We start from the raw sequence: 24643 nt of genomic DNA on the forward strand, positions 1-24643 counted from the left end.
TGTAACAAAGTGTCATTTCTTCAGTGTTGTCACATGAAAAGATATAATAAAATATTTACAAAAATCTGAGGGGTGTACTCACTTTTGTGAGATATTTTATATTAAGCAAGGCTTTTTTTTTTTTACTTGAAGGTTTACATTAAAGAGACACCATCACTTTGTCTGTTAGGATTAAAGTGACAATGTCTGTTTAATGCCCCCCCTTTCCCAAACCAATGGTACTCAACTCTGCAGTGCCACCCAACATCTTCTTCCTCTCTTGTAGCTTCATTAAAAATACCAGGTGCATACTCTGGGTATAGGGAGCCTGCAACATTTTACCCTCTTGTATGAGGCCCTGCTTGGGCCTAGCAGCCATATGTTAGGCCTAAGCAATATCACATGTGGAGGGGCTGCTTCCTTAATGTTTCAACAGCAGCCAACGCTGGGTAGTTTTTTGGTGCTGGCTGAGACAGAAGGGACACCGGGATAAGCGCTGGAAAGGTAAGTAATAGTGGGGGGTGTCACTGTAAGAAAGCATTTTAGTGTTACATTGGATCCCATAGTGTCACCATCAAAAAAACAACATGGGTTTACAAAGAGCAGCACCCCTATAAAACTGAAATATTCTATTTAGATGGTGGTGAGTCAGGCTTTCTGACATATAGAAGATTATTCTCATCTAAATCTACCAGTGATATTTCTGAAGGAAAACTATATTACTGGGATTTACTTCAATTTCCATGCAAGTATGAGTGATTTAAATAAAGTAGCATTTGGGTAATGTGATGAAAATGGTTTTCTAAAGATAGGCTTTGGGAAAAAAATGGTTTTCAGTTTCAATTTACTGACTGTCACAGTATTAGGCCAGGAGCAGACGTGGACGTTTGGAAGCTTGTTTGCTGAGACCCCTGTCAATGTGTCTTTCCCGAAAAAGAAAATTACATATTACCGCCTTCTAGAATATTGGATTATTGTGACATCTGGGGACTTGTGTTGTGCACTGAGAAAAAAAGGTTAATCTTGTATAGAACACATTTAAATTACCAAACTACTTTAAAGAAAACCAATCACCATTGAGCTTATGCAAGTAGCCGAATATTCCTGTTATGAATGAATAGGCCAACCAAAGAAAGTTCTGAATTTCCCATAAAATATAGTTTTACTTATTTTAAGTCTGAATCTGGATCTTTATGCTTAACTCCTGGACCCAGGCTCCACTCCTGTTGTGATAATGTTAGAACCATTCCTTAGTTAATATAATGTGATTGCAGGATGCCTGGGTGACATCCCCCCTCGGGGATGGAGCCATGTTGCCTTACGCTCAGTCTTTCCTCAGTTTTAAGTATGAGTTACACTGGGCTTTATTTAACCTGGAAGAGGGCATCTTGTGGCAAATTAGAGGTATTGCGGGGACAATGCTGGAATGAAGGTAAGTATTGCAGCTGAGCTGCATTATGTTTTTTTTTTCTTTCTTTTCTAAAGCCTCTGAGAAGAACGGTTTATTTTTAGCAGCAATCCAATTTTTTTTGTTACTTCTTTTTCCACAGCCCCTGATGCTCCTTACACACACTGGAAACAAACAGTCTTCTACATGGAGGATTACCTAACAGTACGAAGAGGAGAAGAGCTATACGGAACCATATCAATGAAACCAAATGCTAACAACATTGTAAGTCCTTTTTTCAATCTGTCTGTGTGTTTAAATGTTCTGACAATCAATACATTTTGTAAGGGGAAGCACAGTGGCTTAGTAGTTAGCACTTCTGCCTTTGCAGCAGTGGGGTCCTTAGTCTGAATCTTGGCTAGGACACTACCTGCCTGGAGTTTGTATGTTCTCCCTGTACTTTTGTGGTTTTCTTCTGGGTAACCCGGTTTCCTCCCACACTCCAAAGACATGCTGGTAAAGTGTTTTGATCCTACCTAAATTGCCCCTAGTGTGTGTGTGCATGTGAGAGAGGGACCTTGCATGGTAAGCTACTCAAGGGCAATGAATGTACAGCATAAAAAAAGCACTGTGTAAATTGTCTGCTTGATATAAATGCCTGTAACAAACACATTTAAATAATAGAAAATTTGCATTTTTTTAAAATAAAACCCTACAAGGAGCTACTTGTAAGTACAACAAACCAGAATCCATCTCAATTTCTCTGAATCCAGTAAATGGAATTGTTTTTAGAAGTCTCCTATTACTTGGGTTATTGACAGGAAGGGGGGGGGGGGATCTCTCCAATAGGTATTCAAAGAGCAACAAAAACTTGACATGGGCTCAAAACCTTCCCCACTTTATCCAAAACTAAATAAAGAGCTTTAATAGAATCGGGCCCTAACTGTCCAGACAAGTGGAAATAATAGATACAAGCAGGCCTGTTGATAAAGTACCCACAGCAAGTGGTGTTCCAGTCATTTTAAAAAAAATAACCACATTGTAATGTAGATCGCTAGTGGATTAAGGTTTGGATATTGATGTGCTGGAATTTCTGCAGAAAGTACCTTTTTTTTAATAGTGTACCCCGCGACTCCCGGTCGCAGCTGCCTAGGCGATTACGTCATCAACTAGGACCATTGACTCCTGGGATATCTATGTCATCAATCCCAGAAGTCTTCAGGCGTCTAATGCAATTACACAAAGCACCCACAGTGTTGTTACTGCGCAGGCGCAAGATCCGGAGGTGCATGCTGGGTAGACAACTGCACGAAATCCAGAAAATGAAGCCAGGCCGGCTTCAGCTACCCAAATCCTGCATGTCTGCAGCCAGAATCGAGGGGGCAAAAGAAAAATAAGCAGTTTGTAAGTAGATGCAATGTGTACATGGGCAACATTTTCCATTATGCTTATCAGGAATTAGAACGATCTCTGCAATGCTATTAATGCAATGTTGGCTAGGAGACTGGAACTTTAATGTCGCTTTAATGTCAATGAAAGATGAATTCTGAATGGATGCTTCAGATTACCTTGTCGCACTTTGCTAATTCACCTGTGGCATGCTGATAAAACCCAAAATGTGCATTTAAATTTTGATGCAACTGTCCCATATACTCTGTTTTTTATGGCAAGGTGGCATTTCAATGTGCCCAATGTGCCATTGTAATAAAGTTATTTCAAAGTTTAAAGCAGAACTTAAGCCAAAAATAGAAAGATAAAATTATTGGCTAATTAAATACAAAATCAGCTTTTTCTGCTTTATTCACCTTCAATCCAGAGACTTCCAAGTGGGAACTTCCCACTCTCTCTGATGACCTGCATTATCCAACCCCTTTTTTTAGAACCGTCCCGCAGCCTGTTGCTGGACAGTGAAAGAAGAAGCAGCACAGTGATGACCTCAGCTCTCTGCTATGCTGCTTTCTCCTCTAAGCTCCCTATGTGAAAGCATAGGCAGGTGAAAGGTCCTCTTTTTGGGAACATCAAGGGTCTTTTAGAACCCTAATGTCGCCTCTGTCCTCCACTATAGCCAATCAAGCACAGATTGGGGAGTGACAATTCTGAACCTGTAAATGGTGAAATGCTTGTCACTTCCAGGTTCATTCATCATCAAGGAGATCAAAGAACAGATGTTCCACAAGCTTCTCCCACTCAGCATCCTGAATGCATTTACCACAGGTGGGAGCGGTGGGCATACACTAAGGATACCAGAAGCCGATACCGCAAAAGTGATGAAAGCCAGAATCCAGCTGTAAAAAAGCAATACTAAGCTCATAGCTTTAGCAGCAGCTGCAGCTTTTTTTAGTCTCTTGAATACCAGGGTGATTTTAAATGTACCTTGACAGACAAGGGTTAATAATATGTTTACTGCTTTATTAATGATTACAGAGCTGCATTAAGTTGTGTTTTTTTTTTTTTTCATATCTGCTTACATCACCTTTAAATGCAGTCACATTCACAAGGGTGGGACTTCTTTTTTCTTCATAGGGGTCCTATGAATATACAGTGACTTCAGTTTTGTATATGTACACAGGTGACCTTTGTTTTCGCAGCAGTCTATTTGTCTTCACAGTCTGATCCTCCTATGCAGATAAAGGAAGTGTCACCTGCCAGAGCTACATTATTCCTGCTGCTTGCTGCTGATCAGTATGCAGGCTGCAGAAGGAGAACGACTGCTCGCTGTTGGCACTGCCACTCTCTCGTGGCGCTTCCTCCACAAATTCTAATGTGCCTCATTTGTCATGCTGATCTCTAACTAGAAGGGAATATGTTATTTTAAAAAACATTTATATTTTCTTCCTGTCAGATGAAAAACTCATTGACTTGCACGCCTCCTTAAGTTCAGGATTACAGCTGAACCCTGGGCAAAAAAATAAACCAGCAGTTGAAATACATATATGAGAACTGTTGTACATGCCAAGCAATTTTTTATTTTTTTTCCAAAACATTTTATTTAGGTTTTCATGGTTTTTTCCTATATTGAGCACATTCTAACTTTGAATAGACTTTTACAAAAAAAAAAAAAAGAAATGTTTTCCTGTAAGGTAAGGAAGCAATGAAAGGTGGGGAGGGGTAGGGAAGCCAGGGAAAGAGGATAAAGGAATGGGAAAGTGGAATAACGTACCAGCTTCAACATCTCTAGCCCCTCACATAAATATCCTAAGTCCATAGTTTATGCACAAGATGACTGCATCCAGCCATGGGGTAGGGCCATGAAAGAGCAGATGCCATCACCCCGAGTCCCTCTTTACATAGACATAGTTGATAGAGACACCAGCGGAAAGGGGTGTCTCGCAGTCAGTGTAATCAGACAGAAGTCACATGTTGAGTGACTGCTAGCGTCAAATGCCTCATTGCGTGCAGAGATCAGAAGGCTGCAGGTAGTTACAGGCTCTCTCTGAGAACCATGTAGTATATCAGAAGGGTTGGACAATTGTTACTATGTGGAAGGCATTGAGGACTCAAGCAATAAATCTCCATTATCTCTTAAAGTATTTGTCCATCAAGTAGGGCTGTAGATATTTTTCTTTGTAAGTGCAGGGATCAGGACCATTTATTTAATATTGGACGGCTGGCATTCCTGGCTGTGGCTGAGGGGGTTTGGACCCCCCCATTTTCTACACCCTTCTATCGTATATATGTGTAGTTTGGCATTGAGCCATTCTTTCCACAATAATGTTTTATTGGCAGCAAGGTGGTTTGCTAGAGTGGAGTGTTTGGGTGATAATCTATTGACTGTCATTTCCCTTGGAGCTAAAAATAGACAGTTCATCTTTACCTAGTATGCAAATGAGATATTGTATGGTTGCATCCCAAAAGTTTGAGAACAGTGTCCTGAAGTTGCTCTTAATTTACCAAATTGTAAACAGTGTGTAGGGGATGGGTGCTTAATTTTTTTTTTTGGAAGAACTTAATGTATAATAGGCTATATACATCATTTTAAATTGGGGTTTTCCTCCCGGGTCTCCTCTACAGTAAATCTGCATGCCCTTACAAATCCAGTCAGTAGTTTATCATGTATCACCCTCCTTGGTAGGTGCTAGGTAAAAGCATTGTTTGCTCTGCCTGCTTATCAGGGGAGCCTGATTGTTAGTTTTGCCTGTTGCATGTGTCCATGTGTGATTTATCTGGTGTGAGGGAGTGTCCCCACTGTATCCAATAGGGGAACCTGTTGGACTGTGGAGGAAACCCAGTCAGTGACACACAGGCTTTTGTAGCTGTCCCCGTGGGTTGGCACAGAGAGTGGTGCATCCTGGGATTGGCTATAAAAGCCAGGGGCACATGTGACAGGGCATCTTTGGGCGGGAAGCCAGGTCCCAGGAGGAGGGTGACGGCTGTCTCTCCTCCTGTCAGCAAGGAAGGTGGTCACAGGCACCTTGGTCTACTGGACCAAGTGTGTGATGCTGAGCCAGGAGGTCCAGGATACTGACAAGTGGAGCTGAAGGCAGAGCAAACAGTGTCCGTGAGTACCGGGAAGCTTGCCAGGCGTCTGCCCAGGAAGGGGACCACTCCAGTGGAGAGTCAGTGGACAAGGGGGTAGCATGCATGGGAAGTGAGAAAGGGGGTGCCAAAGGAACCTATCTTCTTCTTCACTTCAGTGGCAAGGTGAAGCAGCGGCCTTGCCGCACTCATTACAGTCAGTTGTCCTCAGAAATTGTGCATAGTTTCAGTTGGAGTATCCCACTCATCCCTTCTCCCATCCAAGTTCTAAAATAAAACACAAAAAAACAAATCCCCTGGACTGTTCATTGTCTGAGCCAAGTCTTAAAGTGATAAGTTTTAAGGACTGTTGCTATGGGTAACCCAGGGGAATTCACACACAGCAGCTCCTAAGTGGGCAGTGCTACAATCACATAGGTCAACCACAGGGAAGGTGAACTGTCATTTCCTCACAGAGAAAAATTCAGTGGAGTAACATATTATCTGGGGAGCAATATCAAAGAGTTCAACATGTGTGTTGTAAGCAGGTGGGGGGTTCCGTGTTTCACTTTTCTAATAATGTGTGATTTGGGAATAATACAAACAATGCCCCTGTGTCAATTGATATTTACCGCAAGGAGCAATAAAGGACAGAAGTTTGACTCAAAAAGGTGGTTCATAGTAGGTATGTCTGTGTGTTCCTATGATGTATAGGCCTGATGTTCCTGTCCTTGGGAAAATTGAAGGTTGTCTTTGATGGGAAGGTATGCTGATATACTGTATATGAATAGGAGCCAAATGTCAGTCTTGCTTCCGTCCAGCACTGTATCTCTATTTAGAGCATTACAATTTAGTTTAGATGATGACAACTTCCAAAATTATATTATGGAGGAGTGCTACCAATGACCAAGGTAAGACCCCCTTCTAACTTAGGAGCCATAAGTCTGCATATAGAAAGTTGGGGCATCTTGCCTGCCAGAGAAATTTCACATGCTCCTTGTTCAATACTTTAACATCACTATGTTTGTATAATAAGAGCAAGGTCTGAAAAGTGCATAAAAGCCTAGTGACACTATTTTTAATTGGTGGGTCCTACCAAAGAAGGAGAAAGACAGGCTGGTTCAACTCACAGGTAATTTTGGCAAAAAAAGGCTTGTACAGTGCCTTGAAAAAGTATTCATACCCCTTGAAATTTTCCACATTTTGTCATGTTACAACCAAAAATGTAAATGTATTTTATTGGTATTAATGTAATAGACCAATGCAAAGTGGCACATAATTGTGAAGTGGAAGGAAAATGATAAATGGTTTTCAACGTTTTTTACAAATAAATAGCTGAAAAGTTTGGCGTGCATTTGTATTCAGCCCCCCTGAGTCAATTCTTTGTAGAACCACCTTTTGCTACAATTAGAGCTGCAAGTCTTTTGGGTTATGTCTCTACCAGCTTTGCACATCTTGAGAGTGAAATTTTTGCCCATTCTTCTTTAATAATAGCTCAACCTCTGTCAGATTGGATGTAGAGCAATTTTCAAGTCTTTACCATAAATTCTTAATTGGATTTAGGTCTGGACTTTGACTAGGCCATTCTAACACATGAATATGCTTTGATCTAAACCATTCCATTGTAGCTCTGGCTGTATGTTTAGGGTCGTTGTCCTGCTGGAATGGAGTCTCTTTTGCAGACTCTAACAGGTTTTCTCTAAAGATTGCCCTATATTTGGCTCCATTCATCTTCCCATCAACTCTGACCAGCTTCCCTGTCCCTGATGAAAAAAGCATCACCACAACATGATGCTGCCACTATGTTTTTTTACGGTGGGGACGGTGTGTTCAGGGTTATGTGCAGTGTTAGTTTTCCGCCACACATAGTGTTTTGCTTTTAAGCCAAAAAGTTCAATGTTGGTCTCATCTGACCAGAGCCCCTTCTTCCACATGTTTGTTGTGTCCCCCACATGGCTTCTTGCAAACTACAAATGGGACTTCTTTTGGCTTTCTTTCAACAATGGCTTTCTTCTAGCCACTCCATAAAGGCCAGATTTGTGAAGTGCATGACTAATAGTTGTCCTGTGGACAGATTCTCGCACTTGAGCTGTGGATCTCTGCAGCTCCTCCAGAGTTACCATGGGCCTCTTGGCTGCTTCTGATTAATGTTTTTCTTGCCCGGCCTTTCAGTTTAGGTGGATAGCCATGTCTTGGTAGGTTTGCAGTTGTGCCATACTCCTTCTATTTTCGGGTTGATGGATTGAACAGTACTCCATGAGATGTTCAAAGCTTGAGATATTTTTTTAAAACCTAGCCTTGCTCTAAACTTCTCAACTTTATACCTGACATGCCTGGTGTGTTCCTTGATCAACATGATGCTGTTGGTTCAGTAAGGTTCTATAACAAACAAACACAAATGCATGCCACACTTTTCAGATATATATTTATAAAAAAAATTTGAAAACCATTTATCATTTTCCTTCCACTTCACAATTATGTACCACTTTGTGTTGGTCTATCACATAAAATCCCAATAAAATACAATTACGTTTTTGGTTGTAACATTACAAAATGTGGAAAATTTCAAGGGGTTTGAATACTTTTTCAAGGCACTCTAGTTCAGATGGTAAAGAAAGAACACCTCAAAATCATCTGAAAATAAGGTAAATCCCCTTCCGCATTTGATGTCATTAATTAGAGGTCCTAAGCAAACAGTCTCTGTATCTCTTGTCCCACTAACCCAAATGCCATATAGTTCATTCATCAACAGGAGATGCCTGGATAAGTGCTCTATTGCAAAGGTAAACAATAACAAGAATAGGGGACATCCTTGTTGAATGCCTTTCTGGGGCTCAATAAAAAAAAAAACAGAAAATCAGGACTATGTATGTACTCTAGCTGTTGGACCCTTATATACAATATTTTTTACCCAGGAAGGTTATGAATGGTTCCAGGAAACCCAGGTGTTCCAGAACCCCGAAGATCCAGCCATGGTTTATGTTGTCAAAGGCCTTTACAGTATCCAATGAAATTATTGCTCCTCGGTATGGTTGCTGGGGATGCTTTGTAAACATCACCAGTTTCTTGCCAATTTTTGCCACTGCTGCTCTTCTGCTGATTTGCCAGTCTATCCACTGCTATTTTAGATAAAATATTGGCATCAATGTTGATAAAGGAAATTTGTCTGTTTGACCCAAGTTGTACAGGATCTTTCAGTTTTTTTGGTAGTACCCTATTTTAGGTCTCTTTTGTCTGGGCAAACACCTACCTCCCAAACCTAGCCCTATACCATCTGCAATATGGGTGAGATATGTTCTTTTAAGGCCGTAGAAAATCATACATCTATTGAGCCCTGGAGCTTTTCCACCAACTATATTTGAGATGGTCCTAACTATTTCTTGCTTTATAATGTCTACTTTAAATAACACTAATGGCTCTACAGTTTTGTGGTGTTTTGCCCCCTCCAAAAACTTTACTCTCCATTCTTTATCCTCTGTATCACACCAAATATATGCAGCATTTTTTTTATCTGTTTTGCATCTACTACTCTATGACCACTGGCATTCCTTAGGCTATTGATAAAGGTGGGATATCTGTGCCCCTGATCAGACTGGCCAGAAATGTGCTACTTCTGTTGACATACTTGTGGCATTTTAAATCCCATAGTGATTTTGTATGGGTTTCTTTTCTATCTAACCTAGCTTTGTATTCATTCTGTGCCCTTATACACTGTTTTTTTTGCATTTTCAGAGGGAGTTTTTAGAGCTGTATAGGCATCTCTCAAGTCAACTGTCTGCTGGCTGTTTCATGGGGCAATGTAGCCAGCTTTTTCTGTGCATGCATATATATATATAATAAGTATCCTTCTTAAGAAAGATTTTACAGTGTCCCAGAAAAGACTAGGGGGAAATACTGTAGATGGGTGAATACTGTAGGTGTTATAATCTAGCTAAGTGCCAAAGAGAGTTTCTTTAAAACTGGAATCCTCCAGGAAATTGTCTGAAATGACATGGTGTCTCTGCCAGCTTTTACACCATTTTTAGTTGGCTACAGTCCAGCAAGCCCATTTTTTAGACCTTGTGCTTCAAAATAAGCCATCGCCTCTGGGGCTTCTCTAGACTGTGTTGCAAGGGGTTTCAGCTGGTATGTAGGCTTCAAGTGGTTTTTGTATGAAGTCTTTTGAATTCTGTGAAGTAAGAGCTTACATGAGGTGTGCCCACTGCATCTGCATGTCAAAATCAGAAGTTAGGATTAGTTATTCCATGTACCCCTGCCAGACAAGACAGGCAAGTCCGATACACTCTGGGAAGTCTGGGAAGACTACACTGCAGTCAAGAAATACAACTTTATCTAGAATTCACCTCTGTCCGAGCAGCTCCCAAGGTGATTGTAATCAAGGTAGCGGTTATAGAATGGGGAACCGGGCAGGGCAGACAACACTGCTTGGCATTTCACTGCAGCACTGTCAGAGTTGTCAGGTCACAACAAGAAGATAGGTGCACCTGGCGGATGAACAGTTTTTTTTTTTGTAACATGCAGAGTTACACAGAGCATTAATTTTGGTCTCCTTTTCTCACTTTTGCCACAAATAACCTCTATAACAGCATCAGTGACTCCTGTGGAAGATTAAGGGTTCATGCATCCTGCTAGCCTAACCTATTTGCAATTCATTTCAGCGTGATCTGGATTTCACAGTAGAACTGGATTTCAAAGGCCAACTGTGTGAAGCCTCCATATCTCACGACTACAAAATGCGCTAGGACACCGTCCCATTAACCCCCTACCTGCCATACTTGAAGCCACTGGGCTCTTTAGAAGCTGCACGGCAATGGGAAGTGAGCCCGTAGCAATGAAGACTAACTGTGCTGGCAATGGAAAAGGGATGAAACAAATTGAATAAAAATTAAATTTGATGTATTTAAGCAGTTGGAAGTAGCTAATAAATGAAATGAGCAATTATATTGTGTTACTGGTTAATTGTGATCTAAGATAGAAATTGCTGTTTTGGGAAACGAAAGTCTTTGATTTGTAAAGAGGATGCTTGATTTTACCCGTCAGTGCTTGTATTTTGGCAATAAATTGGTATATACTATAAAATGTATAATCTTTATCCTACAGATAAAAAATGAAAAAAAACAAAGAGTGTTTAAATCATTGTTAATCTTCAAGTGTGTTGTATAGAATTATTTTCTAGCTGTAAGACTGTGCAAAGTGCAAAAGGCTATCCCCCCAAGCTTCATGTTCACCTTGAATAAAAGATTCATCCATCAACTAACATACAGTAACCATTTACAGCCTGAATTTCAACGGCAGCTAAGTCATTGAGAATGGTAATATGGCATGAACAACATGGAACAACTTAACTCTACTCTACAACATAACTCTACAAATGTGAAATATTGTGTACTTACAGTACTGTATATTTTGTATTTTCATATACAACCAGCAGCTGGTGCTCTTGTGTAATTTTCACATGTTTTCCAAACTCTTTTTACTTGCTTCATTGAGTCTGTTTGCAGAGCTAGAAGTTTAGGCTTAGGCTAAAATGTACATATACAAGTGGTCTGATCAGGAAAGCTGGCCATATATACATAATCAGCTGTTTGAGCGAAATGAGGATGGGAGAATCCTCCCCTCTGCACTATTGTATTCTGCCAGTGAGGAGACTTCCACTTTGTCAAAATACACAGATTAATGCTGCAGCCTATTGCCTGCAGCGCTAACCAAGTGGCTTGTATCTGAAAATAAGACGGTGTCACAGGAATATGTGGACAGATTTCCTGCTGAATAAGAGCTGAAAATTCAGACGGTCTCTGCTGAGTCAGACGAATTTCAGTCCATGTATGGCCAGCTTGGCTCATTCTCCTTTCTCTTTTTCCCTTCAGAAAAGAACAAAGAAGAAAGGGCGCACCAGCCCAGTGCATGACTGAGGGACCTGCATAATGTGGAGGCTCCGGTTATCTTTAAAACATTAAACACTTTACCCATCCCCCCTTCCAAAATGGCCAGACGACACATTTTATTTGGAGTCGAATGGCCATATCAGCCTTTTTTATTACAAACCATTAACCACTTGCCGACCGCCGCACGACTATCTACGTCGGCGGTCAGCCCCTCACAGGCAAAGTGACGTAGGGCTACGTCACTAGCTTGTGAGGGTCTAGGGAGCGAGCGCGCGCCCCCGGAGGCGCGCTCCCGCTCCCGAGTGGTCACGGACCCCCCCGCGCGTGTGACCGGCGGACCCGATGTCCGCCGGCCACTCTGCGATCGGCGGGGGAGAGGGAGAAAGTCAGGCAGCTTGTGTAAACAAGCTGCCTGTCATTCTCCTCGCTGTATGAGAGCTGATCACATGGATCTACTATGTAGATCCGTTGATCACTCTGCATACAGCTGAAGCCCCAGCCAATCACAGTTAGAATCACGCCCCTAGGGACACACACAGCCCCTCCCTCTCAAATAAAGTTAACCCCTTCACTACCAGTGTATTTTTACAGTAACAGTGCATATGTATAGCACTGATTACTGTAGAAATGTCACTGGTAACCCCAAAAGTGTCAAAAATGTCAGTCAAGGGTCCGATCTGTCCGCCGCAATGTCGCAGTACCGCAAAAAAAATCGCAGATCGCCGCCATTACGCGTTAAAAAAAAACAACAAAAATGACAAAAATCTTTCCCTTAGTTAGTAAACGCAATAACTTTCCGCAAACCAATCAAAATACGCTTTTTGCGATTTTTTTTACCAAACATAGGTAGCATAAAACAAATTGGCCGAAAATTTTAAAAAATTTTGATTTTTACATTTTTTTTGGGGGGAATTTCATATAAAAAAAAGGGAAAAATATTGCTATTTTTGCAAAATGGACGCTCTTTTTTTGTTTATAGCGCGTGATCAAAAAAATCGCACAGGTGATCAAATACCGCCAAAAGAAAGCTCTGTTTGTGGGAAAAAAAGGACGCCAAATTCGTTTAGGTACAGCGTCGCACGACCGCGCAATTCTCCGTTAAAGTCACGCAGTGCCGAATCGCAAAATACCCCCTGGTCGGAATGGGGGTAAAATCTTCCGGGGCTTAAGTGGTTAAATACAACATTCACAAGAAAACAAGAAGAACAAGTTTGATGCATATAATACAGTCAATGCATATCATATAAACCAACCTCAGCTTATGCCCGGTCTAAGGGCTTTGAAGGCTTATATACTCACGGTTAACAGGTTGTATCTGACACCCAATCAAAGACCCACAGCCGCAACTACACCGGCTCAGGGACAATTAACTACTTACGTACTACCAGATACAACCTGATTAATACCCCAATGTTACCACTGTATTGTTGGGAATGGACACTCCAATGGGCCCAACCCACAATTTTCCACAATTATTTAACCAGCACCGCCTTCAAAGACTCAATAGACCCCCCTGCCTGCTGCTACCACAAGAAGATAAAAGGACTAAGAAATTGAATGCCAAGCTAACAACATAAGAACCGAAAACCCACTAACAAATACCCCAGCACCTTGAGACAGTAGGAGGCTCACCCGAACCAAAACAAACAAGGGTGGGAGAAAAATGTCTGATGCTGTGATGCTCCTACTAGTTTCACTCAGCTCCAGGCCATATACTTTATCCCAATAATCTTTTATTGTTAAAAGTAAGCAATTAACTACTTACAATCATAGAAGTAGATAAAGGTCATCAAAGTGATAGACTTGTTCTGGTCACTCCATATGCTCCTGAACCTTGGGATAACATCTTCCTGGATCCAACCTTCTTACGCATTTCTAGGGTAAACCCTCATTCTCAGAGCCAAAACTGTTTTGGCCCTGAAGAAGAAGATTTACCCATGAAACATATAAGCCAGTTGGATCAAAGAATATGTCCTCCCAAGCATCAGGAGCATATGGAGTGACCAGAACAAGTCTATCACTTTAATGAGCTCTATTTACTTATGTTTGTAAGCAGTTACTTGCTTACTTTTACCAATAAAAGGTTATTGGAATAATGCACTAGGCTGGTACGCCCTCTCTTCTTTGTTCTTTTCCAGTACTTTTTTGGGACTTTCCCCAGTCCTGAGAGGGCTGCAAGGTGTGGTGCACTTACTACTTCTGTCTGGAAATAGATGTGTACGAAGATTTCATGCCAAACTCCAACATTTATGCGCAGGAGGGGGGTTGATGTGTTGTCTCCTTTCCGTTCATTGGTTCCACCTGAGATTTCAGAGTGTCTGATAGGAGATAAGTAGAAAAAAAACTATCTACAACCCCAATTCCAAAAAAGTTGGGATGCTGTGTAAAATCAACATAAAAACAGAATGCAATGATTTGCAAGTCTCATACACCCAAATTTTATTCACAATAAAAATATATCAAATGTTTAAACTGAGAAAATGTACCATTTATGAAAAAATAAGGTAAGTTTCAAATAGATGGCAGTTTAAACATTTGATATGTTTTCTATATTCTACTGCAAATAAAATATGGGTTTATGAGATTTACAAATCATTGCATTCTGTTTTTATGTAGATTTTACCCAGCATCCAAACTTTTTTGGAATTTGGGTTGTTTGTCCGCTATAATTTTCAATCCCCTATTCAGCAACAGAAGTTAGAGGTGTTCCTCAATAAAATTTGAAAATTAAAGTAAACTTGTCATCGCAATAAAGTTGATATGTCACCACCTCAATAAAGCTGTGTTTATGTTTCTAAAGCCCAATGATGTTATGAAATGTATTTATTACCCATCATTGCTCATACTTTGTATTTGAAATAATTTTGCAGTCTCTTCTATTCACAGGTTATGCAAAGTAGCAGGGGAGTGTGTGTGACTACTGTGTGCATGTCCCTGTGAGGCAAAACAGCTTGGTCACTGACACAACCCCAACTCCCATCCATAGCTATTTTGAATATACACTATGTGATCTTTTGTACTGAGTGGGCAGAGCATGTGTTCCTGAATTTATTCCTTAAGAGCATTGCCCTTATGACCACCATGAAGCAGGAAAGCTGACCTGATGTCAATTCTTGAACAGAAATTAAATTAAAAAAGTAAAGAATTAACCCAGGGTTGACATTTTCCCAAACAAAATGAAGTCCTGCTGTATTACATCTGCTCTTATTAAAGTAAATATGGGTATTTGGTCACACCATATGGCCATACTGTGCTTAAGCCCACGACTACGTCAAAGTACCCCATTTTCAGTGGGTCCTACACTATTCATAGAAAAGATAAATCTCACTTCTCAAAACCATAGGGCAATACTCACTCCTGTCATGGGAGAAGTTTGCTAGCTGCAGATTCCTCTGCTAAAACTGCAATGAAGGGACACCTCCTGTAACTACTCACAGGTGGACAATGCTAATGAGGTCTTGGTGTGGGAGAGAAATCTGCAGCTAGAAAACTTCTCCCATGACATGAGTGAGTATTGCCCTATGGTTTTGAGAAGTGGGATTATCTTTTCTATGAATAGTGTAAGACCCACTGAAAATGGGGTACTTTGACGTAGTGGTGGGCTTAAGCACAGTATGGCCATATGGTGTGACCAAATCGCCAAATTTACTTTATAAGAGCAGGTGTTTTAAAATAGCCTTGCAAGATTTGAAAATAACTTTTTTCTGTGTATGTGTGCGCTATTATATTTTTCAATTTGTATATTGGTCTTTTAGCAGCACCAACCTGAGAATTGTGCGTTTAGGGTGTGCCCCCAATATCTTTTTTGTTTTTGTCTGCTGTATTACATGACATTTTCCAGATTGCTGTAGTTCAGATTTAAATGAGTGAAGCTGTGTACAAAATATAAAGGACAAATCATAAAGTGTCTGGAGATAACATCTGAATCTTTCTAACCTGCTAGCACACACCCAATGACCCCCACAAAGCAACATGTAAATACCAAATTAAATCAGCACCCTAAGCAAACAATGAGGGATCAGTGAGAGGGAAAAAACAGGGGCAGGTCTTCAAAACGAAAAAGTTGGACCTAAGCGGGCCATACATAGATCTTTTTTTTTTTCAAATTCTTTATTTAAGAAGTATAGTATCCAATAGACTGTACAAAAAGAAAATCATCATTAGAAAATGTACAAACACTTGCATTACAACCATATGTAGAAAGCTTCAGTTCCATCAAGGCAACAAGGTTAATTAGATTACTCCAGGAACAGACAGGGAGTGGGGTGTAAAAAAATATTTGTATATATACAAATTCAGCTGCTAGGGCAAAGAAAGCAGTAGTCATAAGGTTGAGTATACAAAGAGCTCTGTAAATTTAAGCACCTCCAGCACATGGCCGTAACTGTAATTTGGGCAGAATACTACATTTTCAATTTTACTAGGGGGGATAGGGAGATAAAAATAAAAAGTGGGTGGGGAATGGAACTGGGACATGGATTAGGTAGATGGGAAACCTTGTTAGCACAATGGGATGGAAATGGTAGAGCAAAGAAAATGTCATTGTCTGCTAGGGTGGGATTCAAGAACAGCCTTGCCCTCATCAGAGTTAACAAACATAGTTCAATTAATGCAAGTTTTCAAATACTCTTCAGGTTTGTTTTGAAGGTCTTCCATCTGGTTTATCTTCTCCACCCTATGAAGCCATAGTAAGATAGAAAGATGTTGAGGGTCGTTCCATCTCAATGAAATGTACAGCTTGGCGGCATTGAGAAGGTGGCGTAATACAGATTTCTTATAGGTCCTAGCAGGGATGTCCAAAAAATGAAGAAGAAAGGGTCCACAGGGATCTAATATGCAGTGAATTTCTCAGAGATTCTGCGGACCTCCTTCCAGAAGATCTCTAACTTTGGAAAGGACAAAGGTTCAGTTTTTTTCATTCAGCCAACGGATGAACGAAAAAAAAAATGAACTGATTTCCTCATCCACACATTCAATGTGTATGGAGGAATCCTCCCCACTGTGTCATTGTATTCCGACAGCAGGACTCACCTGCCATTAGAATACATTGATCAGCGCTGCAGCCGATTGCCTGCAAACCCTGCTTGAATTAAATTTATCATTAGGACCATTAAGCCGGGTGCACATGAGCTAAATGTCGGGAGACATCAGCCGTTTAAAAAAATACGGTCAACATTCGGCCCAGTTGTATGTCGATCTGTCAGAGAGCGCTAATCGAAGTGGTCTCCCCCTGTCAGTCCACAAAAGCTCAGCAGGGGAGATCGCTGCATGAATGTCGGATCATTAGTACGGTGTCTCCAACTGGAGCTGACAGTTTTTTTTTCGTTCAACCCGCTAGTTGTACGAAAAGAAACTTGTAGTGTGTACTCGGCTTTAATAAGAAGTTGAAGGATAGATTGAATTCTTAAGAACAGGAATAGATGGATTTACAATTTTCCTGGTTCCTGCTGGAGTTGCTAAATTTCCATTCCATATATGACTAGCTTAAAGAGTAAGTCCACATTCGTGGGGAAAAAAATAGCAAATAAAGAAAAAACAATATAGCGTACACAATTGCAACACAAATCATATTGCAATTAAATGTTATTAAAAATTACCTTTCCTTTACAATCTGCAGTTGTTGTAATTTTCTGAATTTGCAATGTAAAATGGCTAACTGGAGCTGTTCTGTAAACAGAATGTGTACTGACCACACCCCAGAAACATAATTTTCTGCTTGTGTGATTGGCTCACCAATTTTCCTAGAAGTCTGCCTAGATACAAGTCAGATTTCTGGCATCCTCTGCAATAAAAATGTCATTTTTGGTTAGATACTCGCAAAAGGAACATGTCTAAAGGGATGCAGGTCCAGCAGATTTCCTCATTAGAGCCATGCAGCTGCCACAGCTGATAGATAATTATGAAACCACTCCCATTTGGCCCACTCAGCCCAGAGGCACAGAGGAAGAAACAAGGATTTCTTCAAAATAACAAAAGGTAGCAATCTAGAACAAAGGTTGTTAAAATCCATGTAATGCACATAGATCACCAAAAGGGGAATGTTTTTTTCTCAACAAAAGTGGAGTTACGCTTTACCCACTTGCCCCCCGCCCACAGTTCATCAACTGTGGGGTGGGCGGCACTTGTTAGGCATATTTAAACACCTTGATTGCCCTCCACAGTTAATCCTTTGATTACCTGTCACCTGGCCAGTGTCATTAGCACAGTGACATGTACAGTATTATCGTGCCAGATAGCCCACCACACTATCACAGTCACAGTATAAGTCGCTAATCGCCGCCATTACTAGTATAGTGTCTCTACGGATCAGTATATTGATCATGATCAAAACTGTACTAGTGTCCCCAATAGTATAATGTCGCCAAAAAACTGAATTTTTGTAAAATCTTACCGTAAAATTCCTTTCTCTGAGTCCTCCGACAGTCGCCGCCACTTCATAATCTTCACTAATGGGGGTATTGACCTTTGCTCCGTAGGAGTAGCTAGGCAACAAGATTTGTTAATATAAAAGCTTTTAGCATATCACACCCCTAGGGGGCGGTCCCCTCAGTCAATACCTCCCTGCTTCCTGCATTCTCAACTCAGTTTCAGTAGCATAGCAGTAGAGTACATAAACAAACCCCAAAAGAGGGGCGGGGGCGGCGACTGTCGGAGGACTCAGAGAAAGGAATTTTACAGTAAGATTTTACAAAAATTCAGTTTTCTCTTACGTCCTCCGACAGTCGCCGCCACTTCATAATCTTCACTAATGGGGACGTCCCAGAGCAGTGTAGACATGAGGGGTGGGAAAAAACGCAGCCGCGCCTAAAGCAACGCAGTACCCCCAGCAGAGAAAGGAACCTTACCAAAGTAAGAGAACAGCCTGGGCAACAGGAAAAAAACGTGCTCAACAGGAGCAACAACCCAGGAAAGAACAAGTAACCTAGGGGTAAAAATACCCCAACAGCCAAGGACCCAAACAAGGGACCCTAAGGCACTGCCGCACTAAGAACTTTACGGCCAAAGGAAGCATCTGCCGATGCCTGAACATCCACCTTGTAAAATTTGGAGAAGGTGTGAACGGACGACCAAGTCGCCGCCTTACACACCTGGGCCACAGAAGCCTGATGACGATAGGCACAAGACGTACTCAGAGACCTGGTAGAGTGCGCCTTCACAGGGAACGGAGGAACCTTCCCCTTCAAAGCATAGGCTTGCACAATGGTCTGTCTGATCCATTTGGCAATGGTCGCAGCCGACGCTGCCATGCCCTTCCGAGGACCCTCTGGAAGGACAAATAGAGAATCCGACTTGCGAAAGGATTTCGTCGATGACAGGTAAACCCTGATCGCCCGAACAACATCCAAGGAATGCAAAGCCACCTCCTTTGGATGCTTAGGCTTCGCGCAAAGCGAAGGCAAGACAATGTCCTCATTGAGGTGAAATTCCGAGATCCTCTTCGGAAGAAAAGAAGGGTTAGGTCGTAAGACCACCTTATCCAAGTGAATCACCAAATAGGGAGAGCTGCAGGACAAGGCCGCCAGCTCCGACACCCTGCAAGCCGAAGTAATCGCTACCAAAAAGGCAACCTTCTTGGACAACAGAGACAACGAGATCTCCCTGATCTTCTCAAAGGGAGCATGCTGTAACACGGACAGAACAAGGTTCAAGTCCCATGGAGGTAAAGGGTCCCTCCGAGGAGGGGCCAAGTGTCGCACCCCTTGAACAAAGGTGCTAACCAAAGAATTAGACGCCACAGGGCGTTGAAAGAGAACGGCCAGCGCAGAAATCTGACCCTTAATCGTGGCCAACGCCAAACGCTGGTCCACGCCCGTTTGAAGGAAGGCCAACACTCTCGATACCAAGTATGAGCGAGGGGAGTACCCCCTGGACTCACACCAGGCAAAATACGCCTTCCAAGTACGGTAGTAAATCTTCCCCGAAGAGGCCTTCCTAGCCTTAATCAAAGTGGGAATGACCTCAGGGGAGAGACCCCTATACTTCAGGACCTGGCCTTCAACAGCCAGGCCGTTAAAGCCAGCGACTGTAAAGCAGGATGGAATATCGGTCCTTGAGACAGGAGATCTTCTCAAAGAGGCAGACGCCACGGAGCATCGACCACCAGATTCACGAGGTCTGCGTACCAAGACCGGCGAGGCCAGTCCGGCGCCACCAGAATCACCGTGTGCGGTTCCGAGGCCAACCTGCAAAGGAGCATGGACAGCAGCTGAATCTGTGGAAAGGCATACATCAGACGATACTGATGCCAGGGCGCCACTAACGCGTCTGAGGCATCTGCCCGAGGATCGCGCGTCCTTGCCACGAACCTTTCCACCTTGTTGTTTAGACGAGACGCGAACAGGTCCACATCTGGGGAACCCCACTTCGCGCACAACATCTGAAAGACATCCCTGGTCCAGGGTCTGGCGACTTAGATAATCCGCCTGCCAGTTCTCCACTCCCGGAATGTGAACTGCAGATATCGCCGGGACGTGCGTCTCGGCCCAAGACAGAATGTCGGCTACTTCCCGAGCCGCTCGGGCACTCCTGGTGCCCCCTTGGTGGTTGATGTAGGCCACCGCTGTGGCATTGTCCGTCTGCACCCGAACCGGACGGCCCTGAAGCCTGTCCGTCCAACGCAGAAGGCAGAGATTTATTGCTCGCAATTCTAGAATGTTGATCGGAAGGGAGGATTCCTCCCCCGACCAAGTTCCCTGGGCGGACAGAACGCCCAGAACACCACCCCAGCCCGACAGGCTGGCATCCGTGGTGATCACCGTCCACGACAAAGGACGAAAGGACTTGCCCCCCGACACCGCTGGGGACTGGAGCCACCACAAAAGACCTCTTCGGGTGAGGCGGCTCAACGAAATCCGCAGATCCAGAGATTGCGGACGTCCGTCCCACTTGGCCAGGATCTCCGCCTGAAGATTCCGTGTGTGAAACTGGGCGAAGGGAATCGCCTCGAAAGCCGATACCATCAATCCCAGACACCTCATACATGTCCGGAGGGATGAGCACTGAGTGTCCCTGAGGGACCTGACTTCGTCCTGAAGAGTCCGGAGCTTGTCTTCCGGCAGGAAGACCTTAGCTTGAACAGAGTCCAGGATCATCCCCAGGTAGGGAAGACGAACCGACGGACACAGCGTCGACTTTGGAAAATTTATCATCCAACTGAACTCCTGTAGAGTCTGCATAGTGACGGACAGGTCGTTCACCAGGCCCTGACTGGTCGCAGACCGAATCAAGATATCGTCTAGATACCCCAAGACAGAGATGCCCTGGGCTCTCAACAAAGCCAGGACCGGCGCAAGCACCTTGGTGAAAACCCGCGGAGCCGAAGTGAGACCGAAGAGTAACGTCACGAATTGGTAATGATCCTCCGCAATGGCGAATCGAAGGTACCTCTGGTGACCCTCGAAAATGGGGATGTGAAGGTACGCATCCTTCAAGTCGATGGATGCCATGAATTCCCCCAGAACCAGGGCAGCCACCACCGAGCGCAGGGATTCCATGCGAAACTTGCGAACCCGCACAAAGCGGTTCAGAGCTTTCAAGTCCAGAATCGGACGTACCTTGCCCTCCTTTCTGGGCACAGTGAACAGATTGGAGTAGAACCCCCGAAATCTGTCCCGATGAGGCACCGGAACCACCACTCCCTGGGCCCCCAGGTCCCGCACCGCCAGGTGCAGATCCTGCAAACGCTCCGGAGACAGTTGAAGATTTGAGGGAAAAAATCTGCTCGCCGGCCGAGAGAGAAACTCGATCTTGTATCCAGATCGAACGATTTCCTGAACCCACCTGTCCCGAATGCGGGCCAGCCAGGGTTGAAGAAAACCGAGCAAACGTCCCCCCACCCCAGAGCCGGGTGAGGGCGCCCCTTCAGGCTGAATTGGCATGGGCAGCGGACCCGGACTGGCCGGACTTCTGCTTACCTGCCCACGGCTTCTTCTAGCTCTTTAGGCCCTCAGGTTGACTACCTAAGGCTGCATGGAAACTTCTGCAGAGGAGGAGGTAACCGCCCCCTCCCCTAGGCCTCTGCTCTCCAGCTGAAAGACCCCGAGCACATGTGCTCCTGGCATTTATACAGTATCCCAGCATGCATGGAGGCACTTTCTTCTACCAATCACCAGGGCTGTAGTAAATGTGAAACACTGCAGACAAACTGAGTTGCACCTGAGCACATTGATCAGACCTCACTAGCAGATCCTGTTCTCTGGTAGGCAGAGACCAATATAGATTTACCTGGCAATTCTTCTGGCAAGCAGAGAGGATCCAAAACTATACTCCCTCTCTGTCACCTACCTAGGAGGGTGCTACACATGCAAGGCATACCCCTACCTGCTCAGGGTGTTATTAAGTCTAACAGTCTTTATTTGAGCACATATTGAGATATATGAAGGAATAAACTTCAGTTACAAAATTACATAGTATCTGTTTTAGTGTTTTTTTAAACCTTTGCCCTGTGTATAGTTTGTAATGGTATATCTGTATTGGTTGTGCTTTACTGCTCTTTATCACAATGTATGTCAATAGCCTGGCTGACTCACTGAAAACAGTGCACTCACTGTGTTTCTAATATCTCTACACTGAATTATTTAAAACAAACGTTCCCCTAACTTAAAGCTCCTAGCCAACCATCCCCTTCCTAGCCACTTAACTACTTGCCGCCCGCCCGCCGTCAATTGACGGCGGAGCGGTGCGACCATTATCCTGGGAAGACGTCATATGACGTGATCCCAGGATACAGGGCAGGCGCGCGTTCGCGTGCGCGTCGCCCTGCACTGCCGGTGTCGGGGTGTCCCCGGGACACCCCCCGTCACTGGCAGGGGGGAAACAGCCAATGGGCGTGGCTGTTTACCACGTGATCGGCTGTGTTCCAATGACACAGCCGATCACAATGGAGGCGCCCGGGAGATGACCGCGCATGCGCGATCGGGAGCGCACAGCGCGGTCATGTCGGTGGCACTGTGTTCCGTAGGAACACAGCTGTCACCGGCAGTAGTAAATAGTCACTGACAGTGACTGTTTACTAAGGGATCGGCTGTGAATCCATTCACAGCGGATCACAAAATGTAAACACAGAGCAGTAACTGACTGTTACTAGCTCTTCTCCCCTCACACAGTTTCCAGTATGAGGGGAGCAGAGCTAGAAATAGTGAGTTACTGCTCTGTAAACCTGCAAAAGTAAAATCACACTGATAAACTTGTCCCCACACAGTCCTCAGCCCCCCCCAATGTCACCTGTCACAAAACAGTCACCTCATCAGTGCCCAGAAATTGACACCCATAACGTTCACATGTGAGCGCAGCGATCGCAGGCAGAATCACCGTGATTCTGCCCGCGATCCGGAAATCATTGCAAATTGCGGGACGCCTGTGCGTTGCCCGTGATTTGCAATAGCACCCCAAACGCTGTGCGATGTTGCCGCCATTTCTGCCTGCCGAATCGCGGTAACATCGCACAAACATCGCATCACGCCCAAAAAAGGTACAAGAGCTTCTTTGGGGCGTCATGCGTTGTTTGCGTGATGTTACCTCGATTCGGCAGGCGGAAATCGCAGCAACATCGCACAGCGTTTTGGGGTGCTATTGCAAATCACAGGCAACGCACAGGCGTCCCGCCATTTGCAATGATTTCTGGATCATGGGCAGAATCGCAGTGATTCTGCCCGCGATCGCTACGCTCACATGTGGACATAGCCTAAAGTTCACCGGTCACCAGAGACTGCCATCAGTACCGCCGTGCACCATCGCCCGTCACCTGTCACCCATCAGTGACCATCGCCCGTCACCTGTCACCCCATCAATCACCGTCACCTGTCACCCCATCAGTCATCGTCACCTGTCACCCCATCAGTCATCGTCATCTGTCACCCTATCAATCATCGTCACTTGACACCCCATCAGTGATCGTCACTTGTCACCCCATCAATCATCGTCACATGTCACCCCGTCAGTGATTGTCATCTGTCACCCCATCAATCATCGTCACTTGTCACCTCATCAATCATCGTCACCTGTCACCTCATCAGTCATCATCACCTCATCAATCATCGTCACCTGTCACCCCATCAGTCATCGTCACCTGTCACCCCATCAGTCATCGTCACCTGTCACCCCATCAGTCATTGTCACCTGTCACCCCCATCAGTCATCGTCACCTGTCACCCCATCAGTCATCGTCACCTGTTTGCCATATACATGCAATCACTTACTGACCGCCTAACGACTATATGCGTCGGCCATTAAAAGCCAAATACTGGGGTTATGGCAGCAGATAGCCCCCATAACCCTGGTATTTTTTGAAACGGCGGGCGGTCGGCTTTCAGATAAGGGTGGTCCCAGTGGCGAATTCGCCGCGGAATTACCCTTATGGTGCAGGGGAAAAGGTGCCCCCCCCCTCCTGCCGCGTCCCAGACGTTTTCCCAGCTTACCGGACCCGCCGGCAGCGGGGAAAACTATCCGGTCCTGGATCCTCAGAGACAGGAAGTCGAGTGAGGGCAAGATGGCCCTCACTCAACTCTATGGTCTTGGAGGACCGGAGCTACGTCAAAAGACGTTGCCTAGCAACCGGTTTAAAGGGCCGCTTTTTTTATTTTCTTTTTTTTTTTTTTCCTCTTTCAACAATTTTTTATTTTTTTTCTTTTTTAGTGTAGTTGTGAGGTGTGAGGTCTTTTTGACCCCAGATCTCACAATAAAGAGGACCTGTCATGCCTATTTCTATTACAAGGGATGTTTACATTCCTTGTAATAGGAATAAAAATGATCAAAACATTTTTTTTTTTTTAAACTGTGTAAAAATAAAAAAATAATAAATAAAATAAATAGGAAAAAAAAAAAATTAAAGCGCCCTGTCCCCGTTAGCTCGCGCACAGAAGCAAACGCATACGCAAGTCCCGCCCACATATGTAAACGGTGTTCAAACCATACATGTGAGGTATCGCCGCGATCGTTA

At 43.8% G+C, this 24643-nt stretch overlaps 1 protein-coding gene across 2 annotated transcripts in view; it reads left to right on the top strand.

The window, feature by feature from the left end:
- PRMT8 (protein arginine methyltransferase 8) overlaps positions 1-11416 on the top strand; it is a 251703-nt gene extending 240287 nt beyond the window's left edge. For both annotated transcript variants that reach the window (XM_082256113.1, XM_082256112.1), the window contains exons 9-10: positions 1530-1651; positions 10480-11416. In XM_082256113.1, coding sequence (XP_082112239.1) covers positions 1530-1651; positions 10480-10563 — 206 coding nt within the window. In that variant the 3' untranslated portion in view covers positions 10564-11416. The remainder of the gene's footprint in view (positions 1-1529; positions 1652-10479) is intronic.
- Positions 11417-24643: the final 13227 nt, after the last annotated feature.

Source organism: Pelophylax lessonae (assembly GCF_965119305.1).
Source record: "Pelophylax lessonae genome assembly, chromosome: 4".
NCBI lineage: Eukaryota > Metazoa > Chordata > Amphibia > Anura > Ranidae > Pelophylax > Pelophylax lessonae.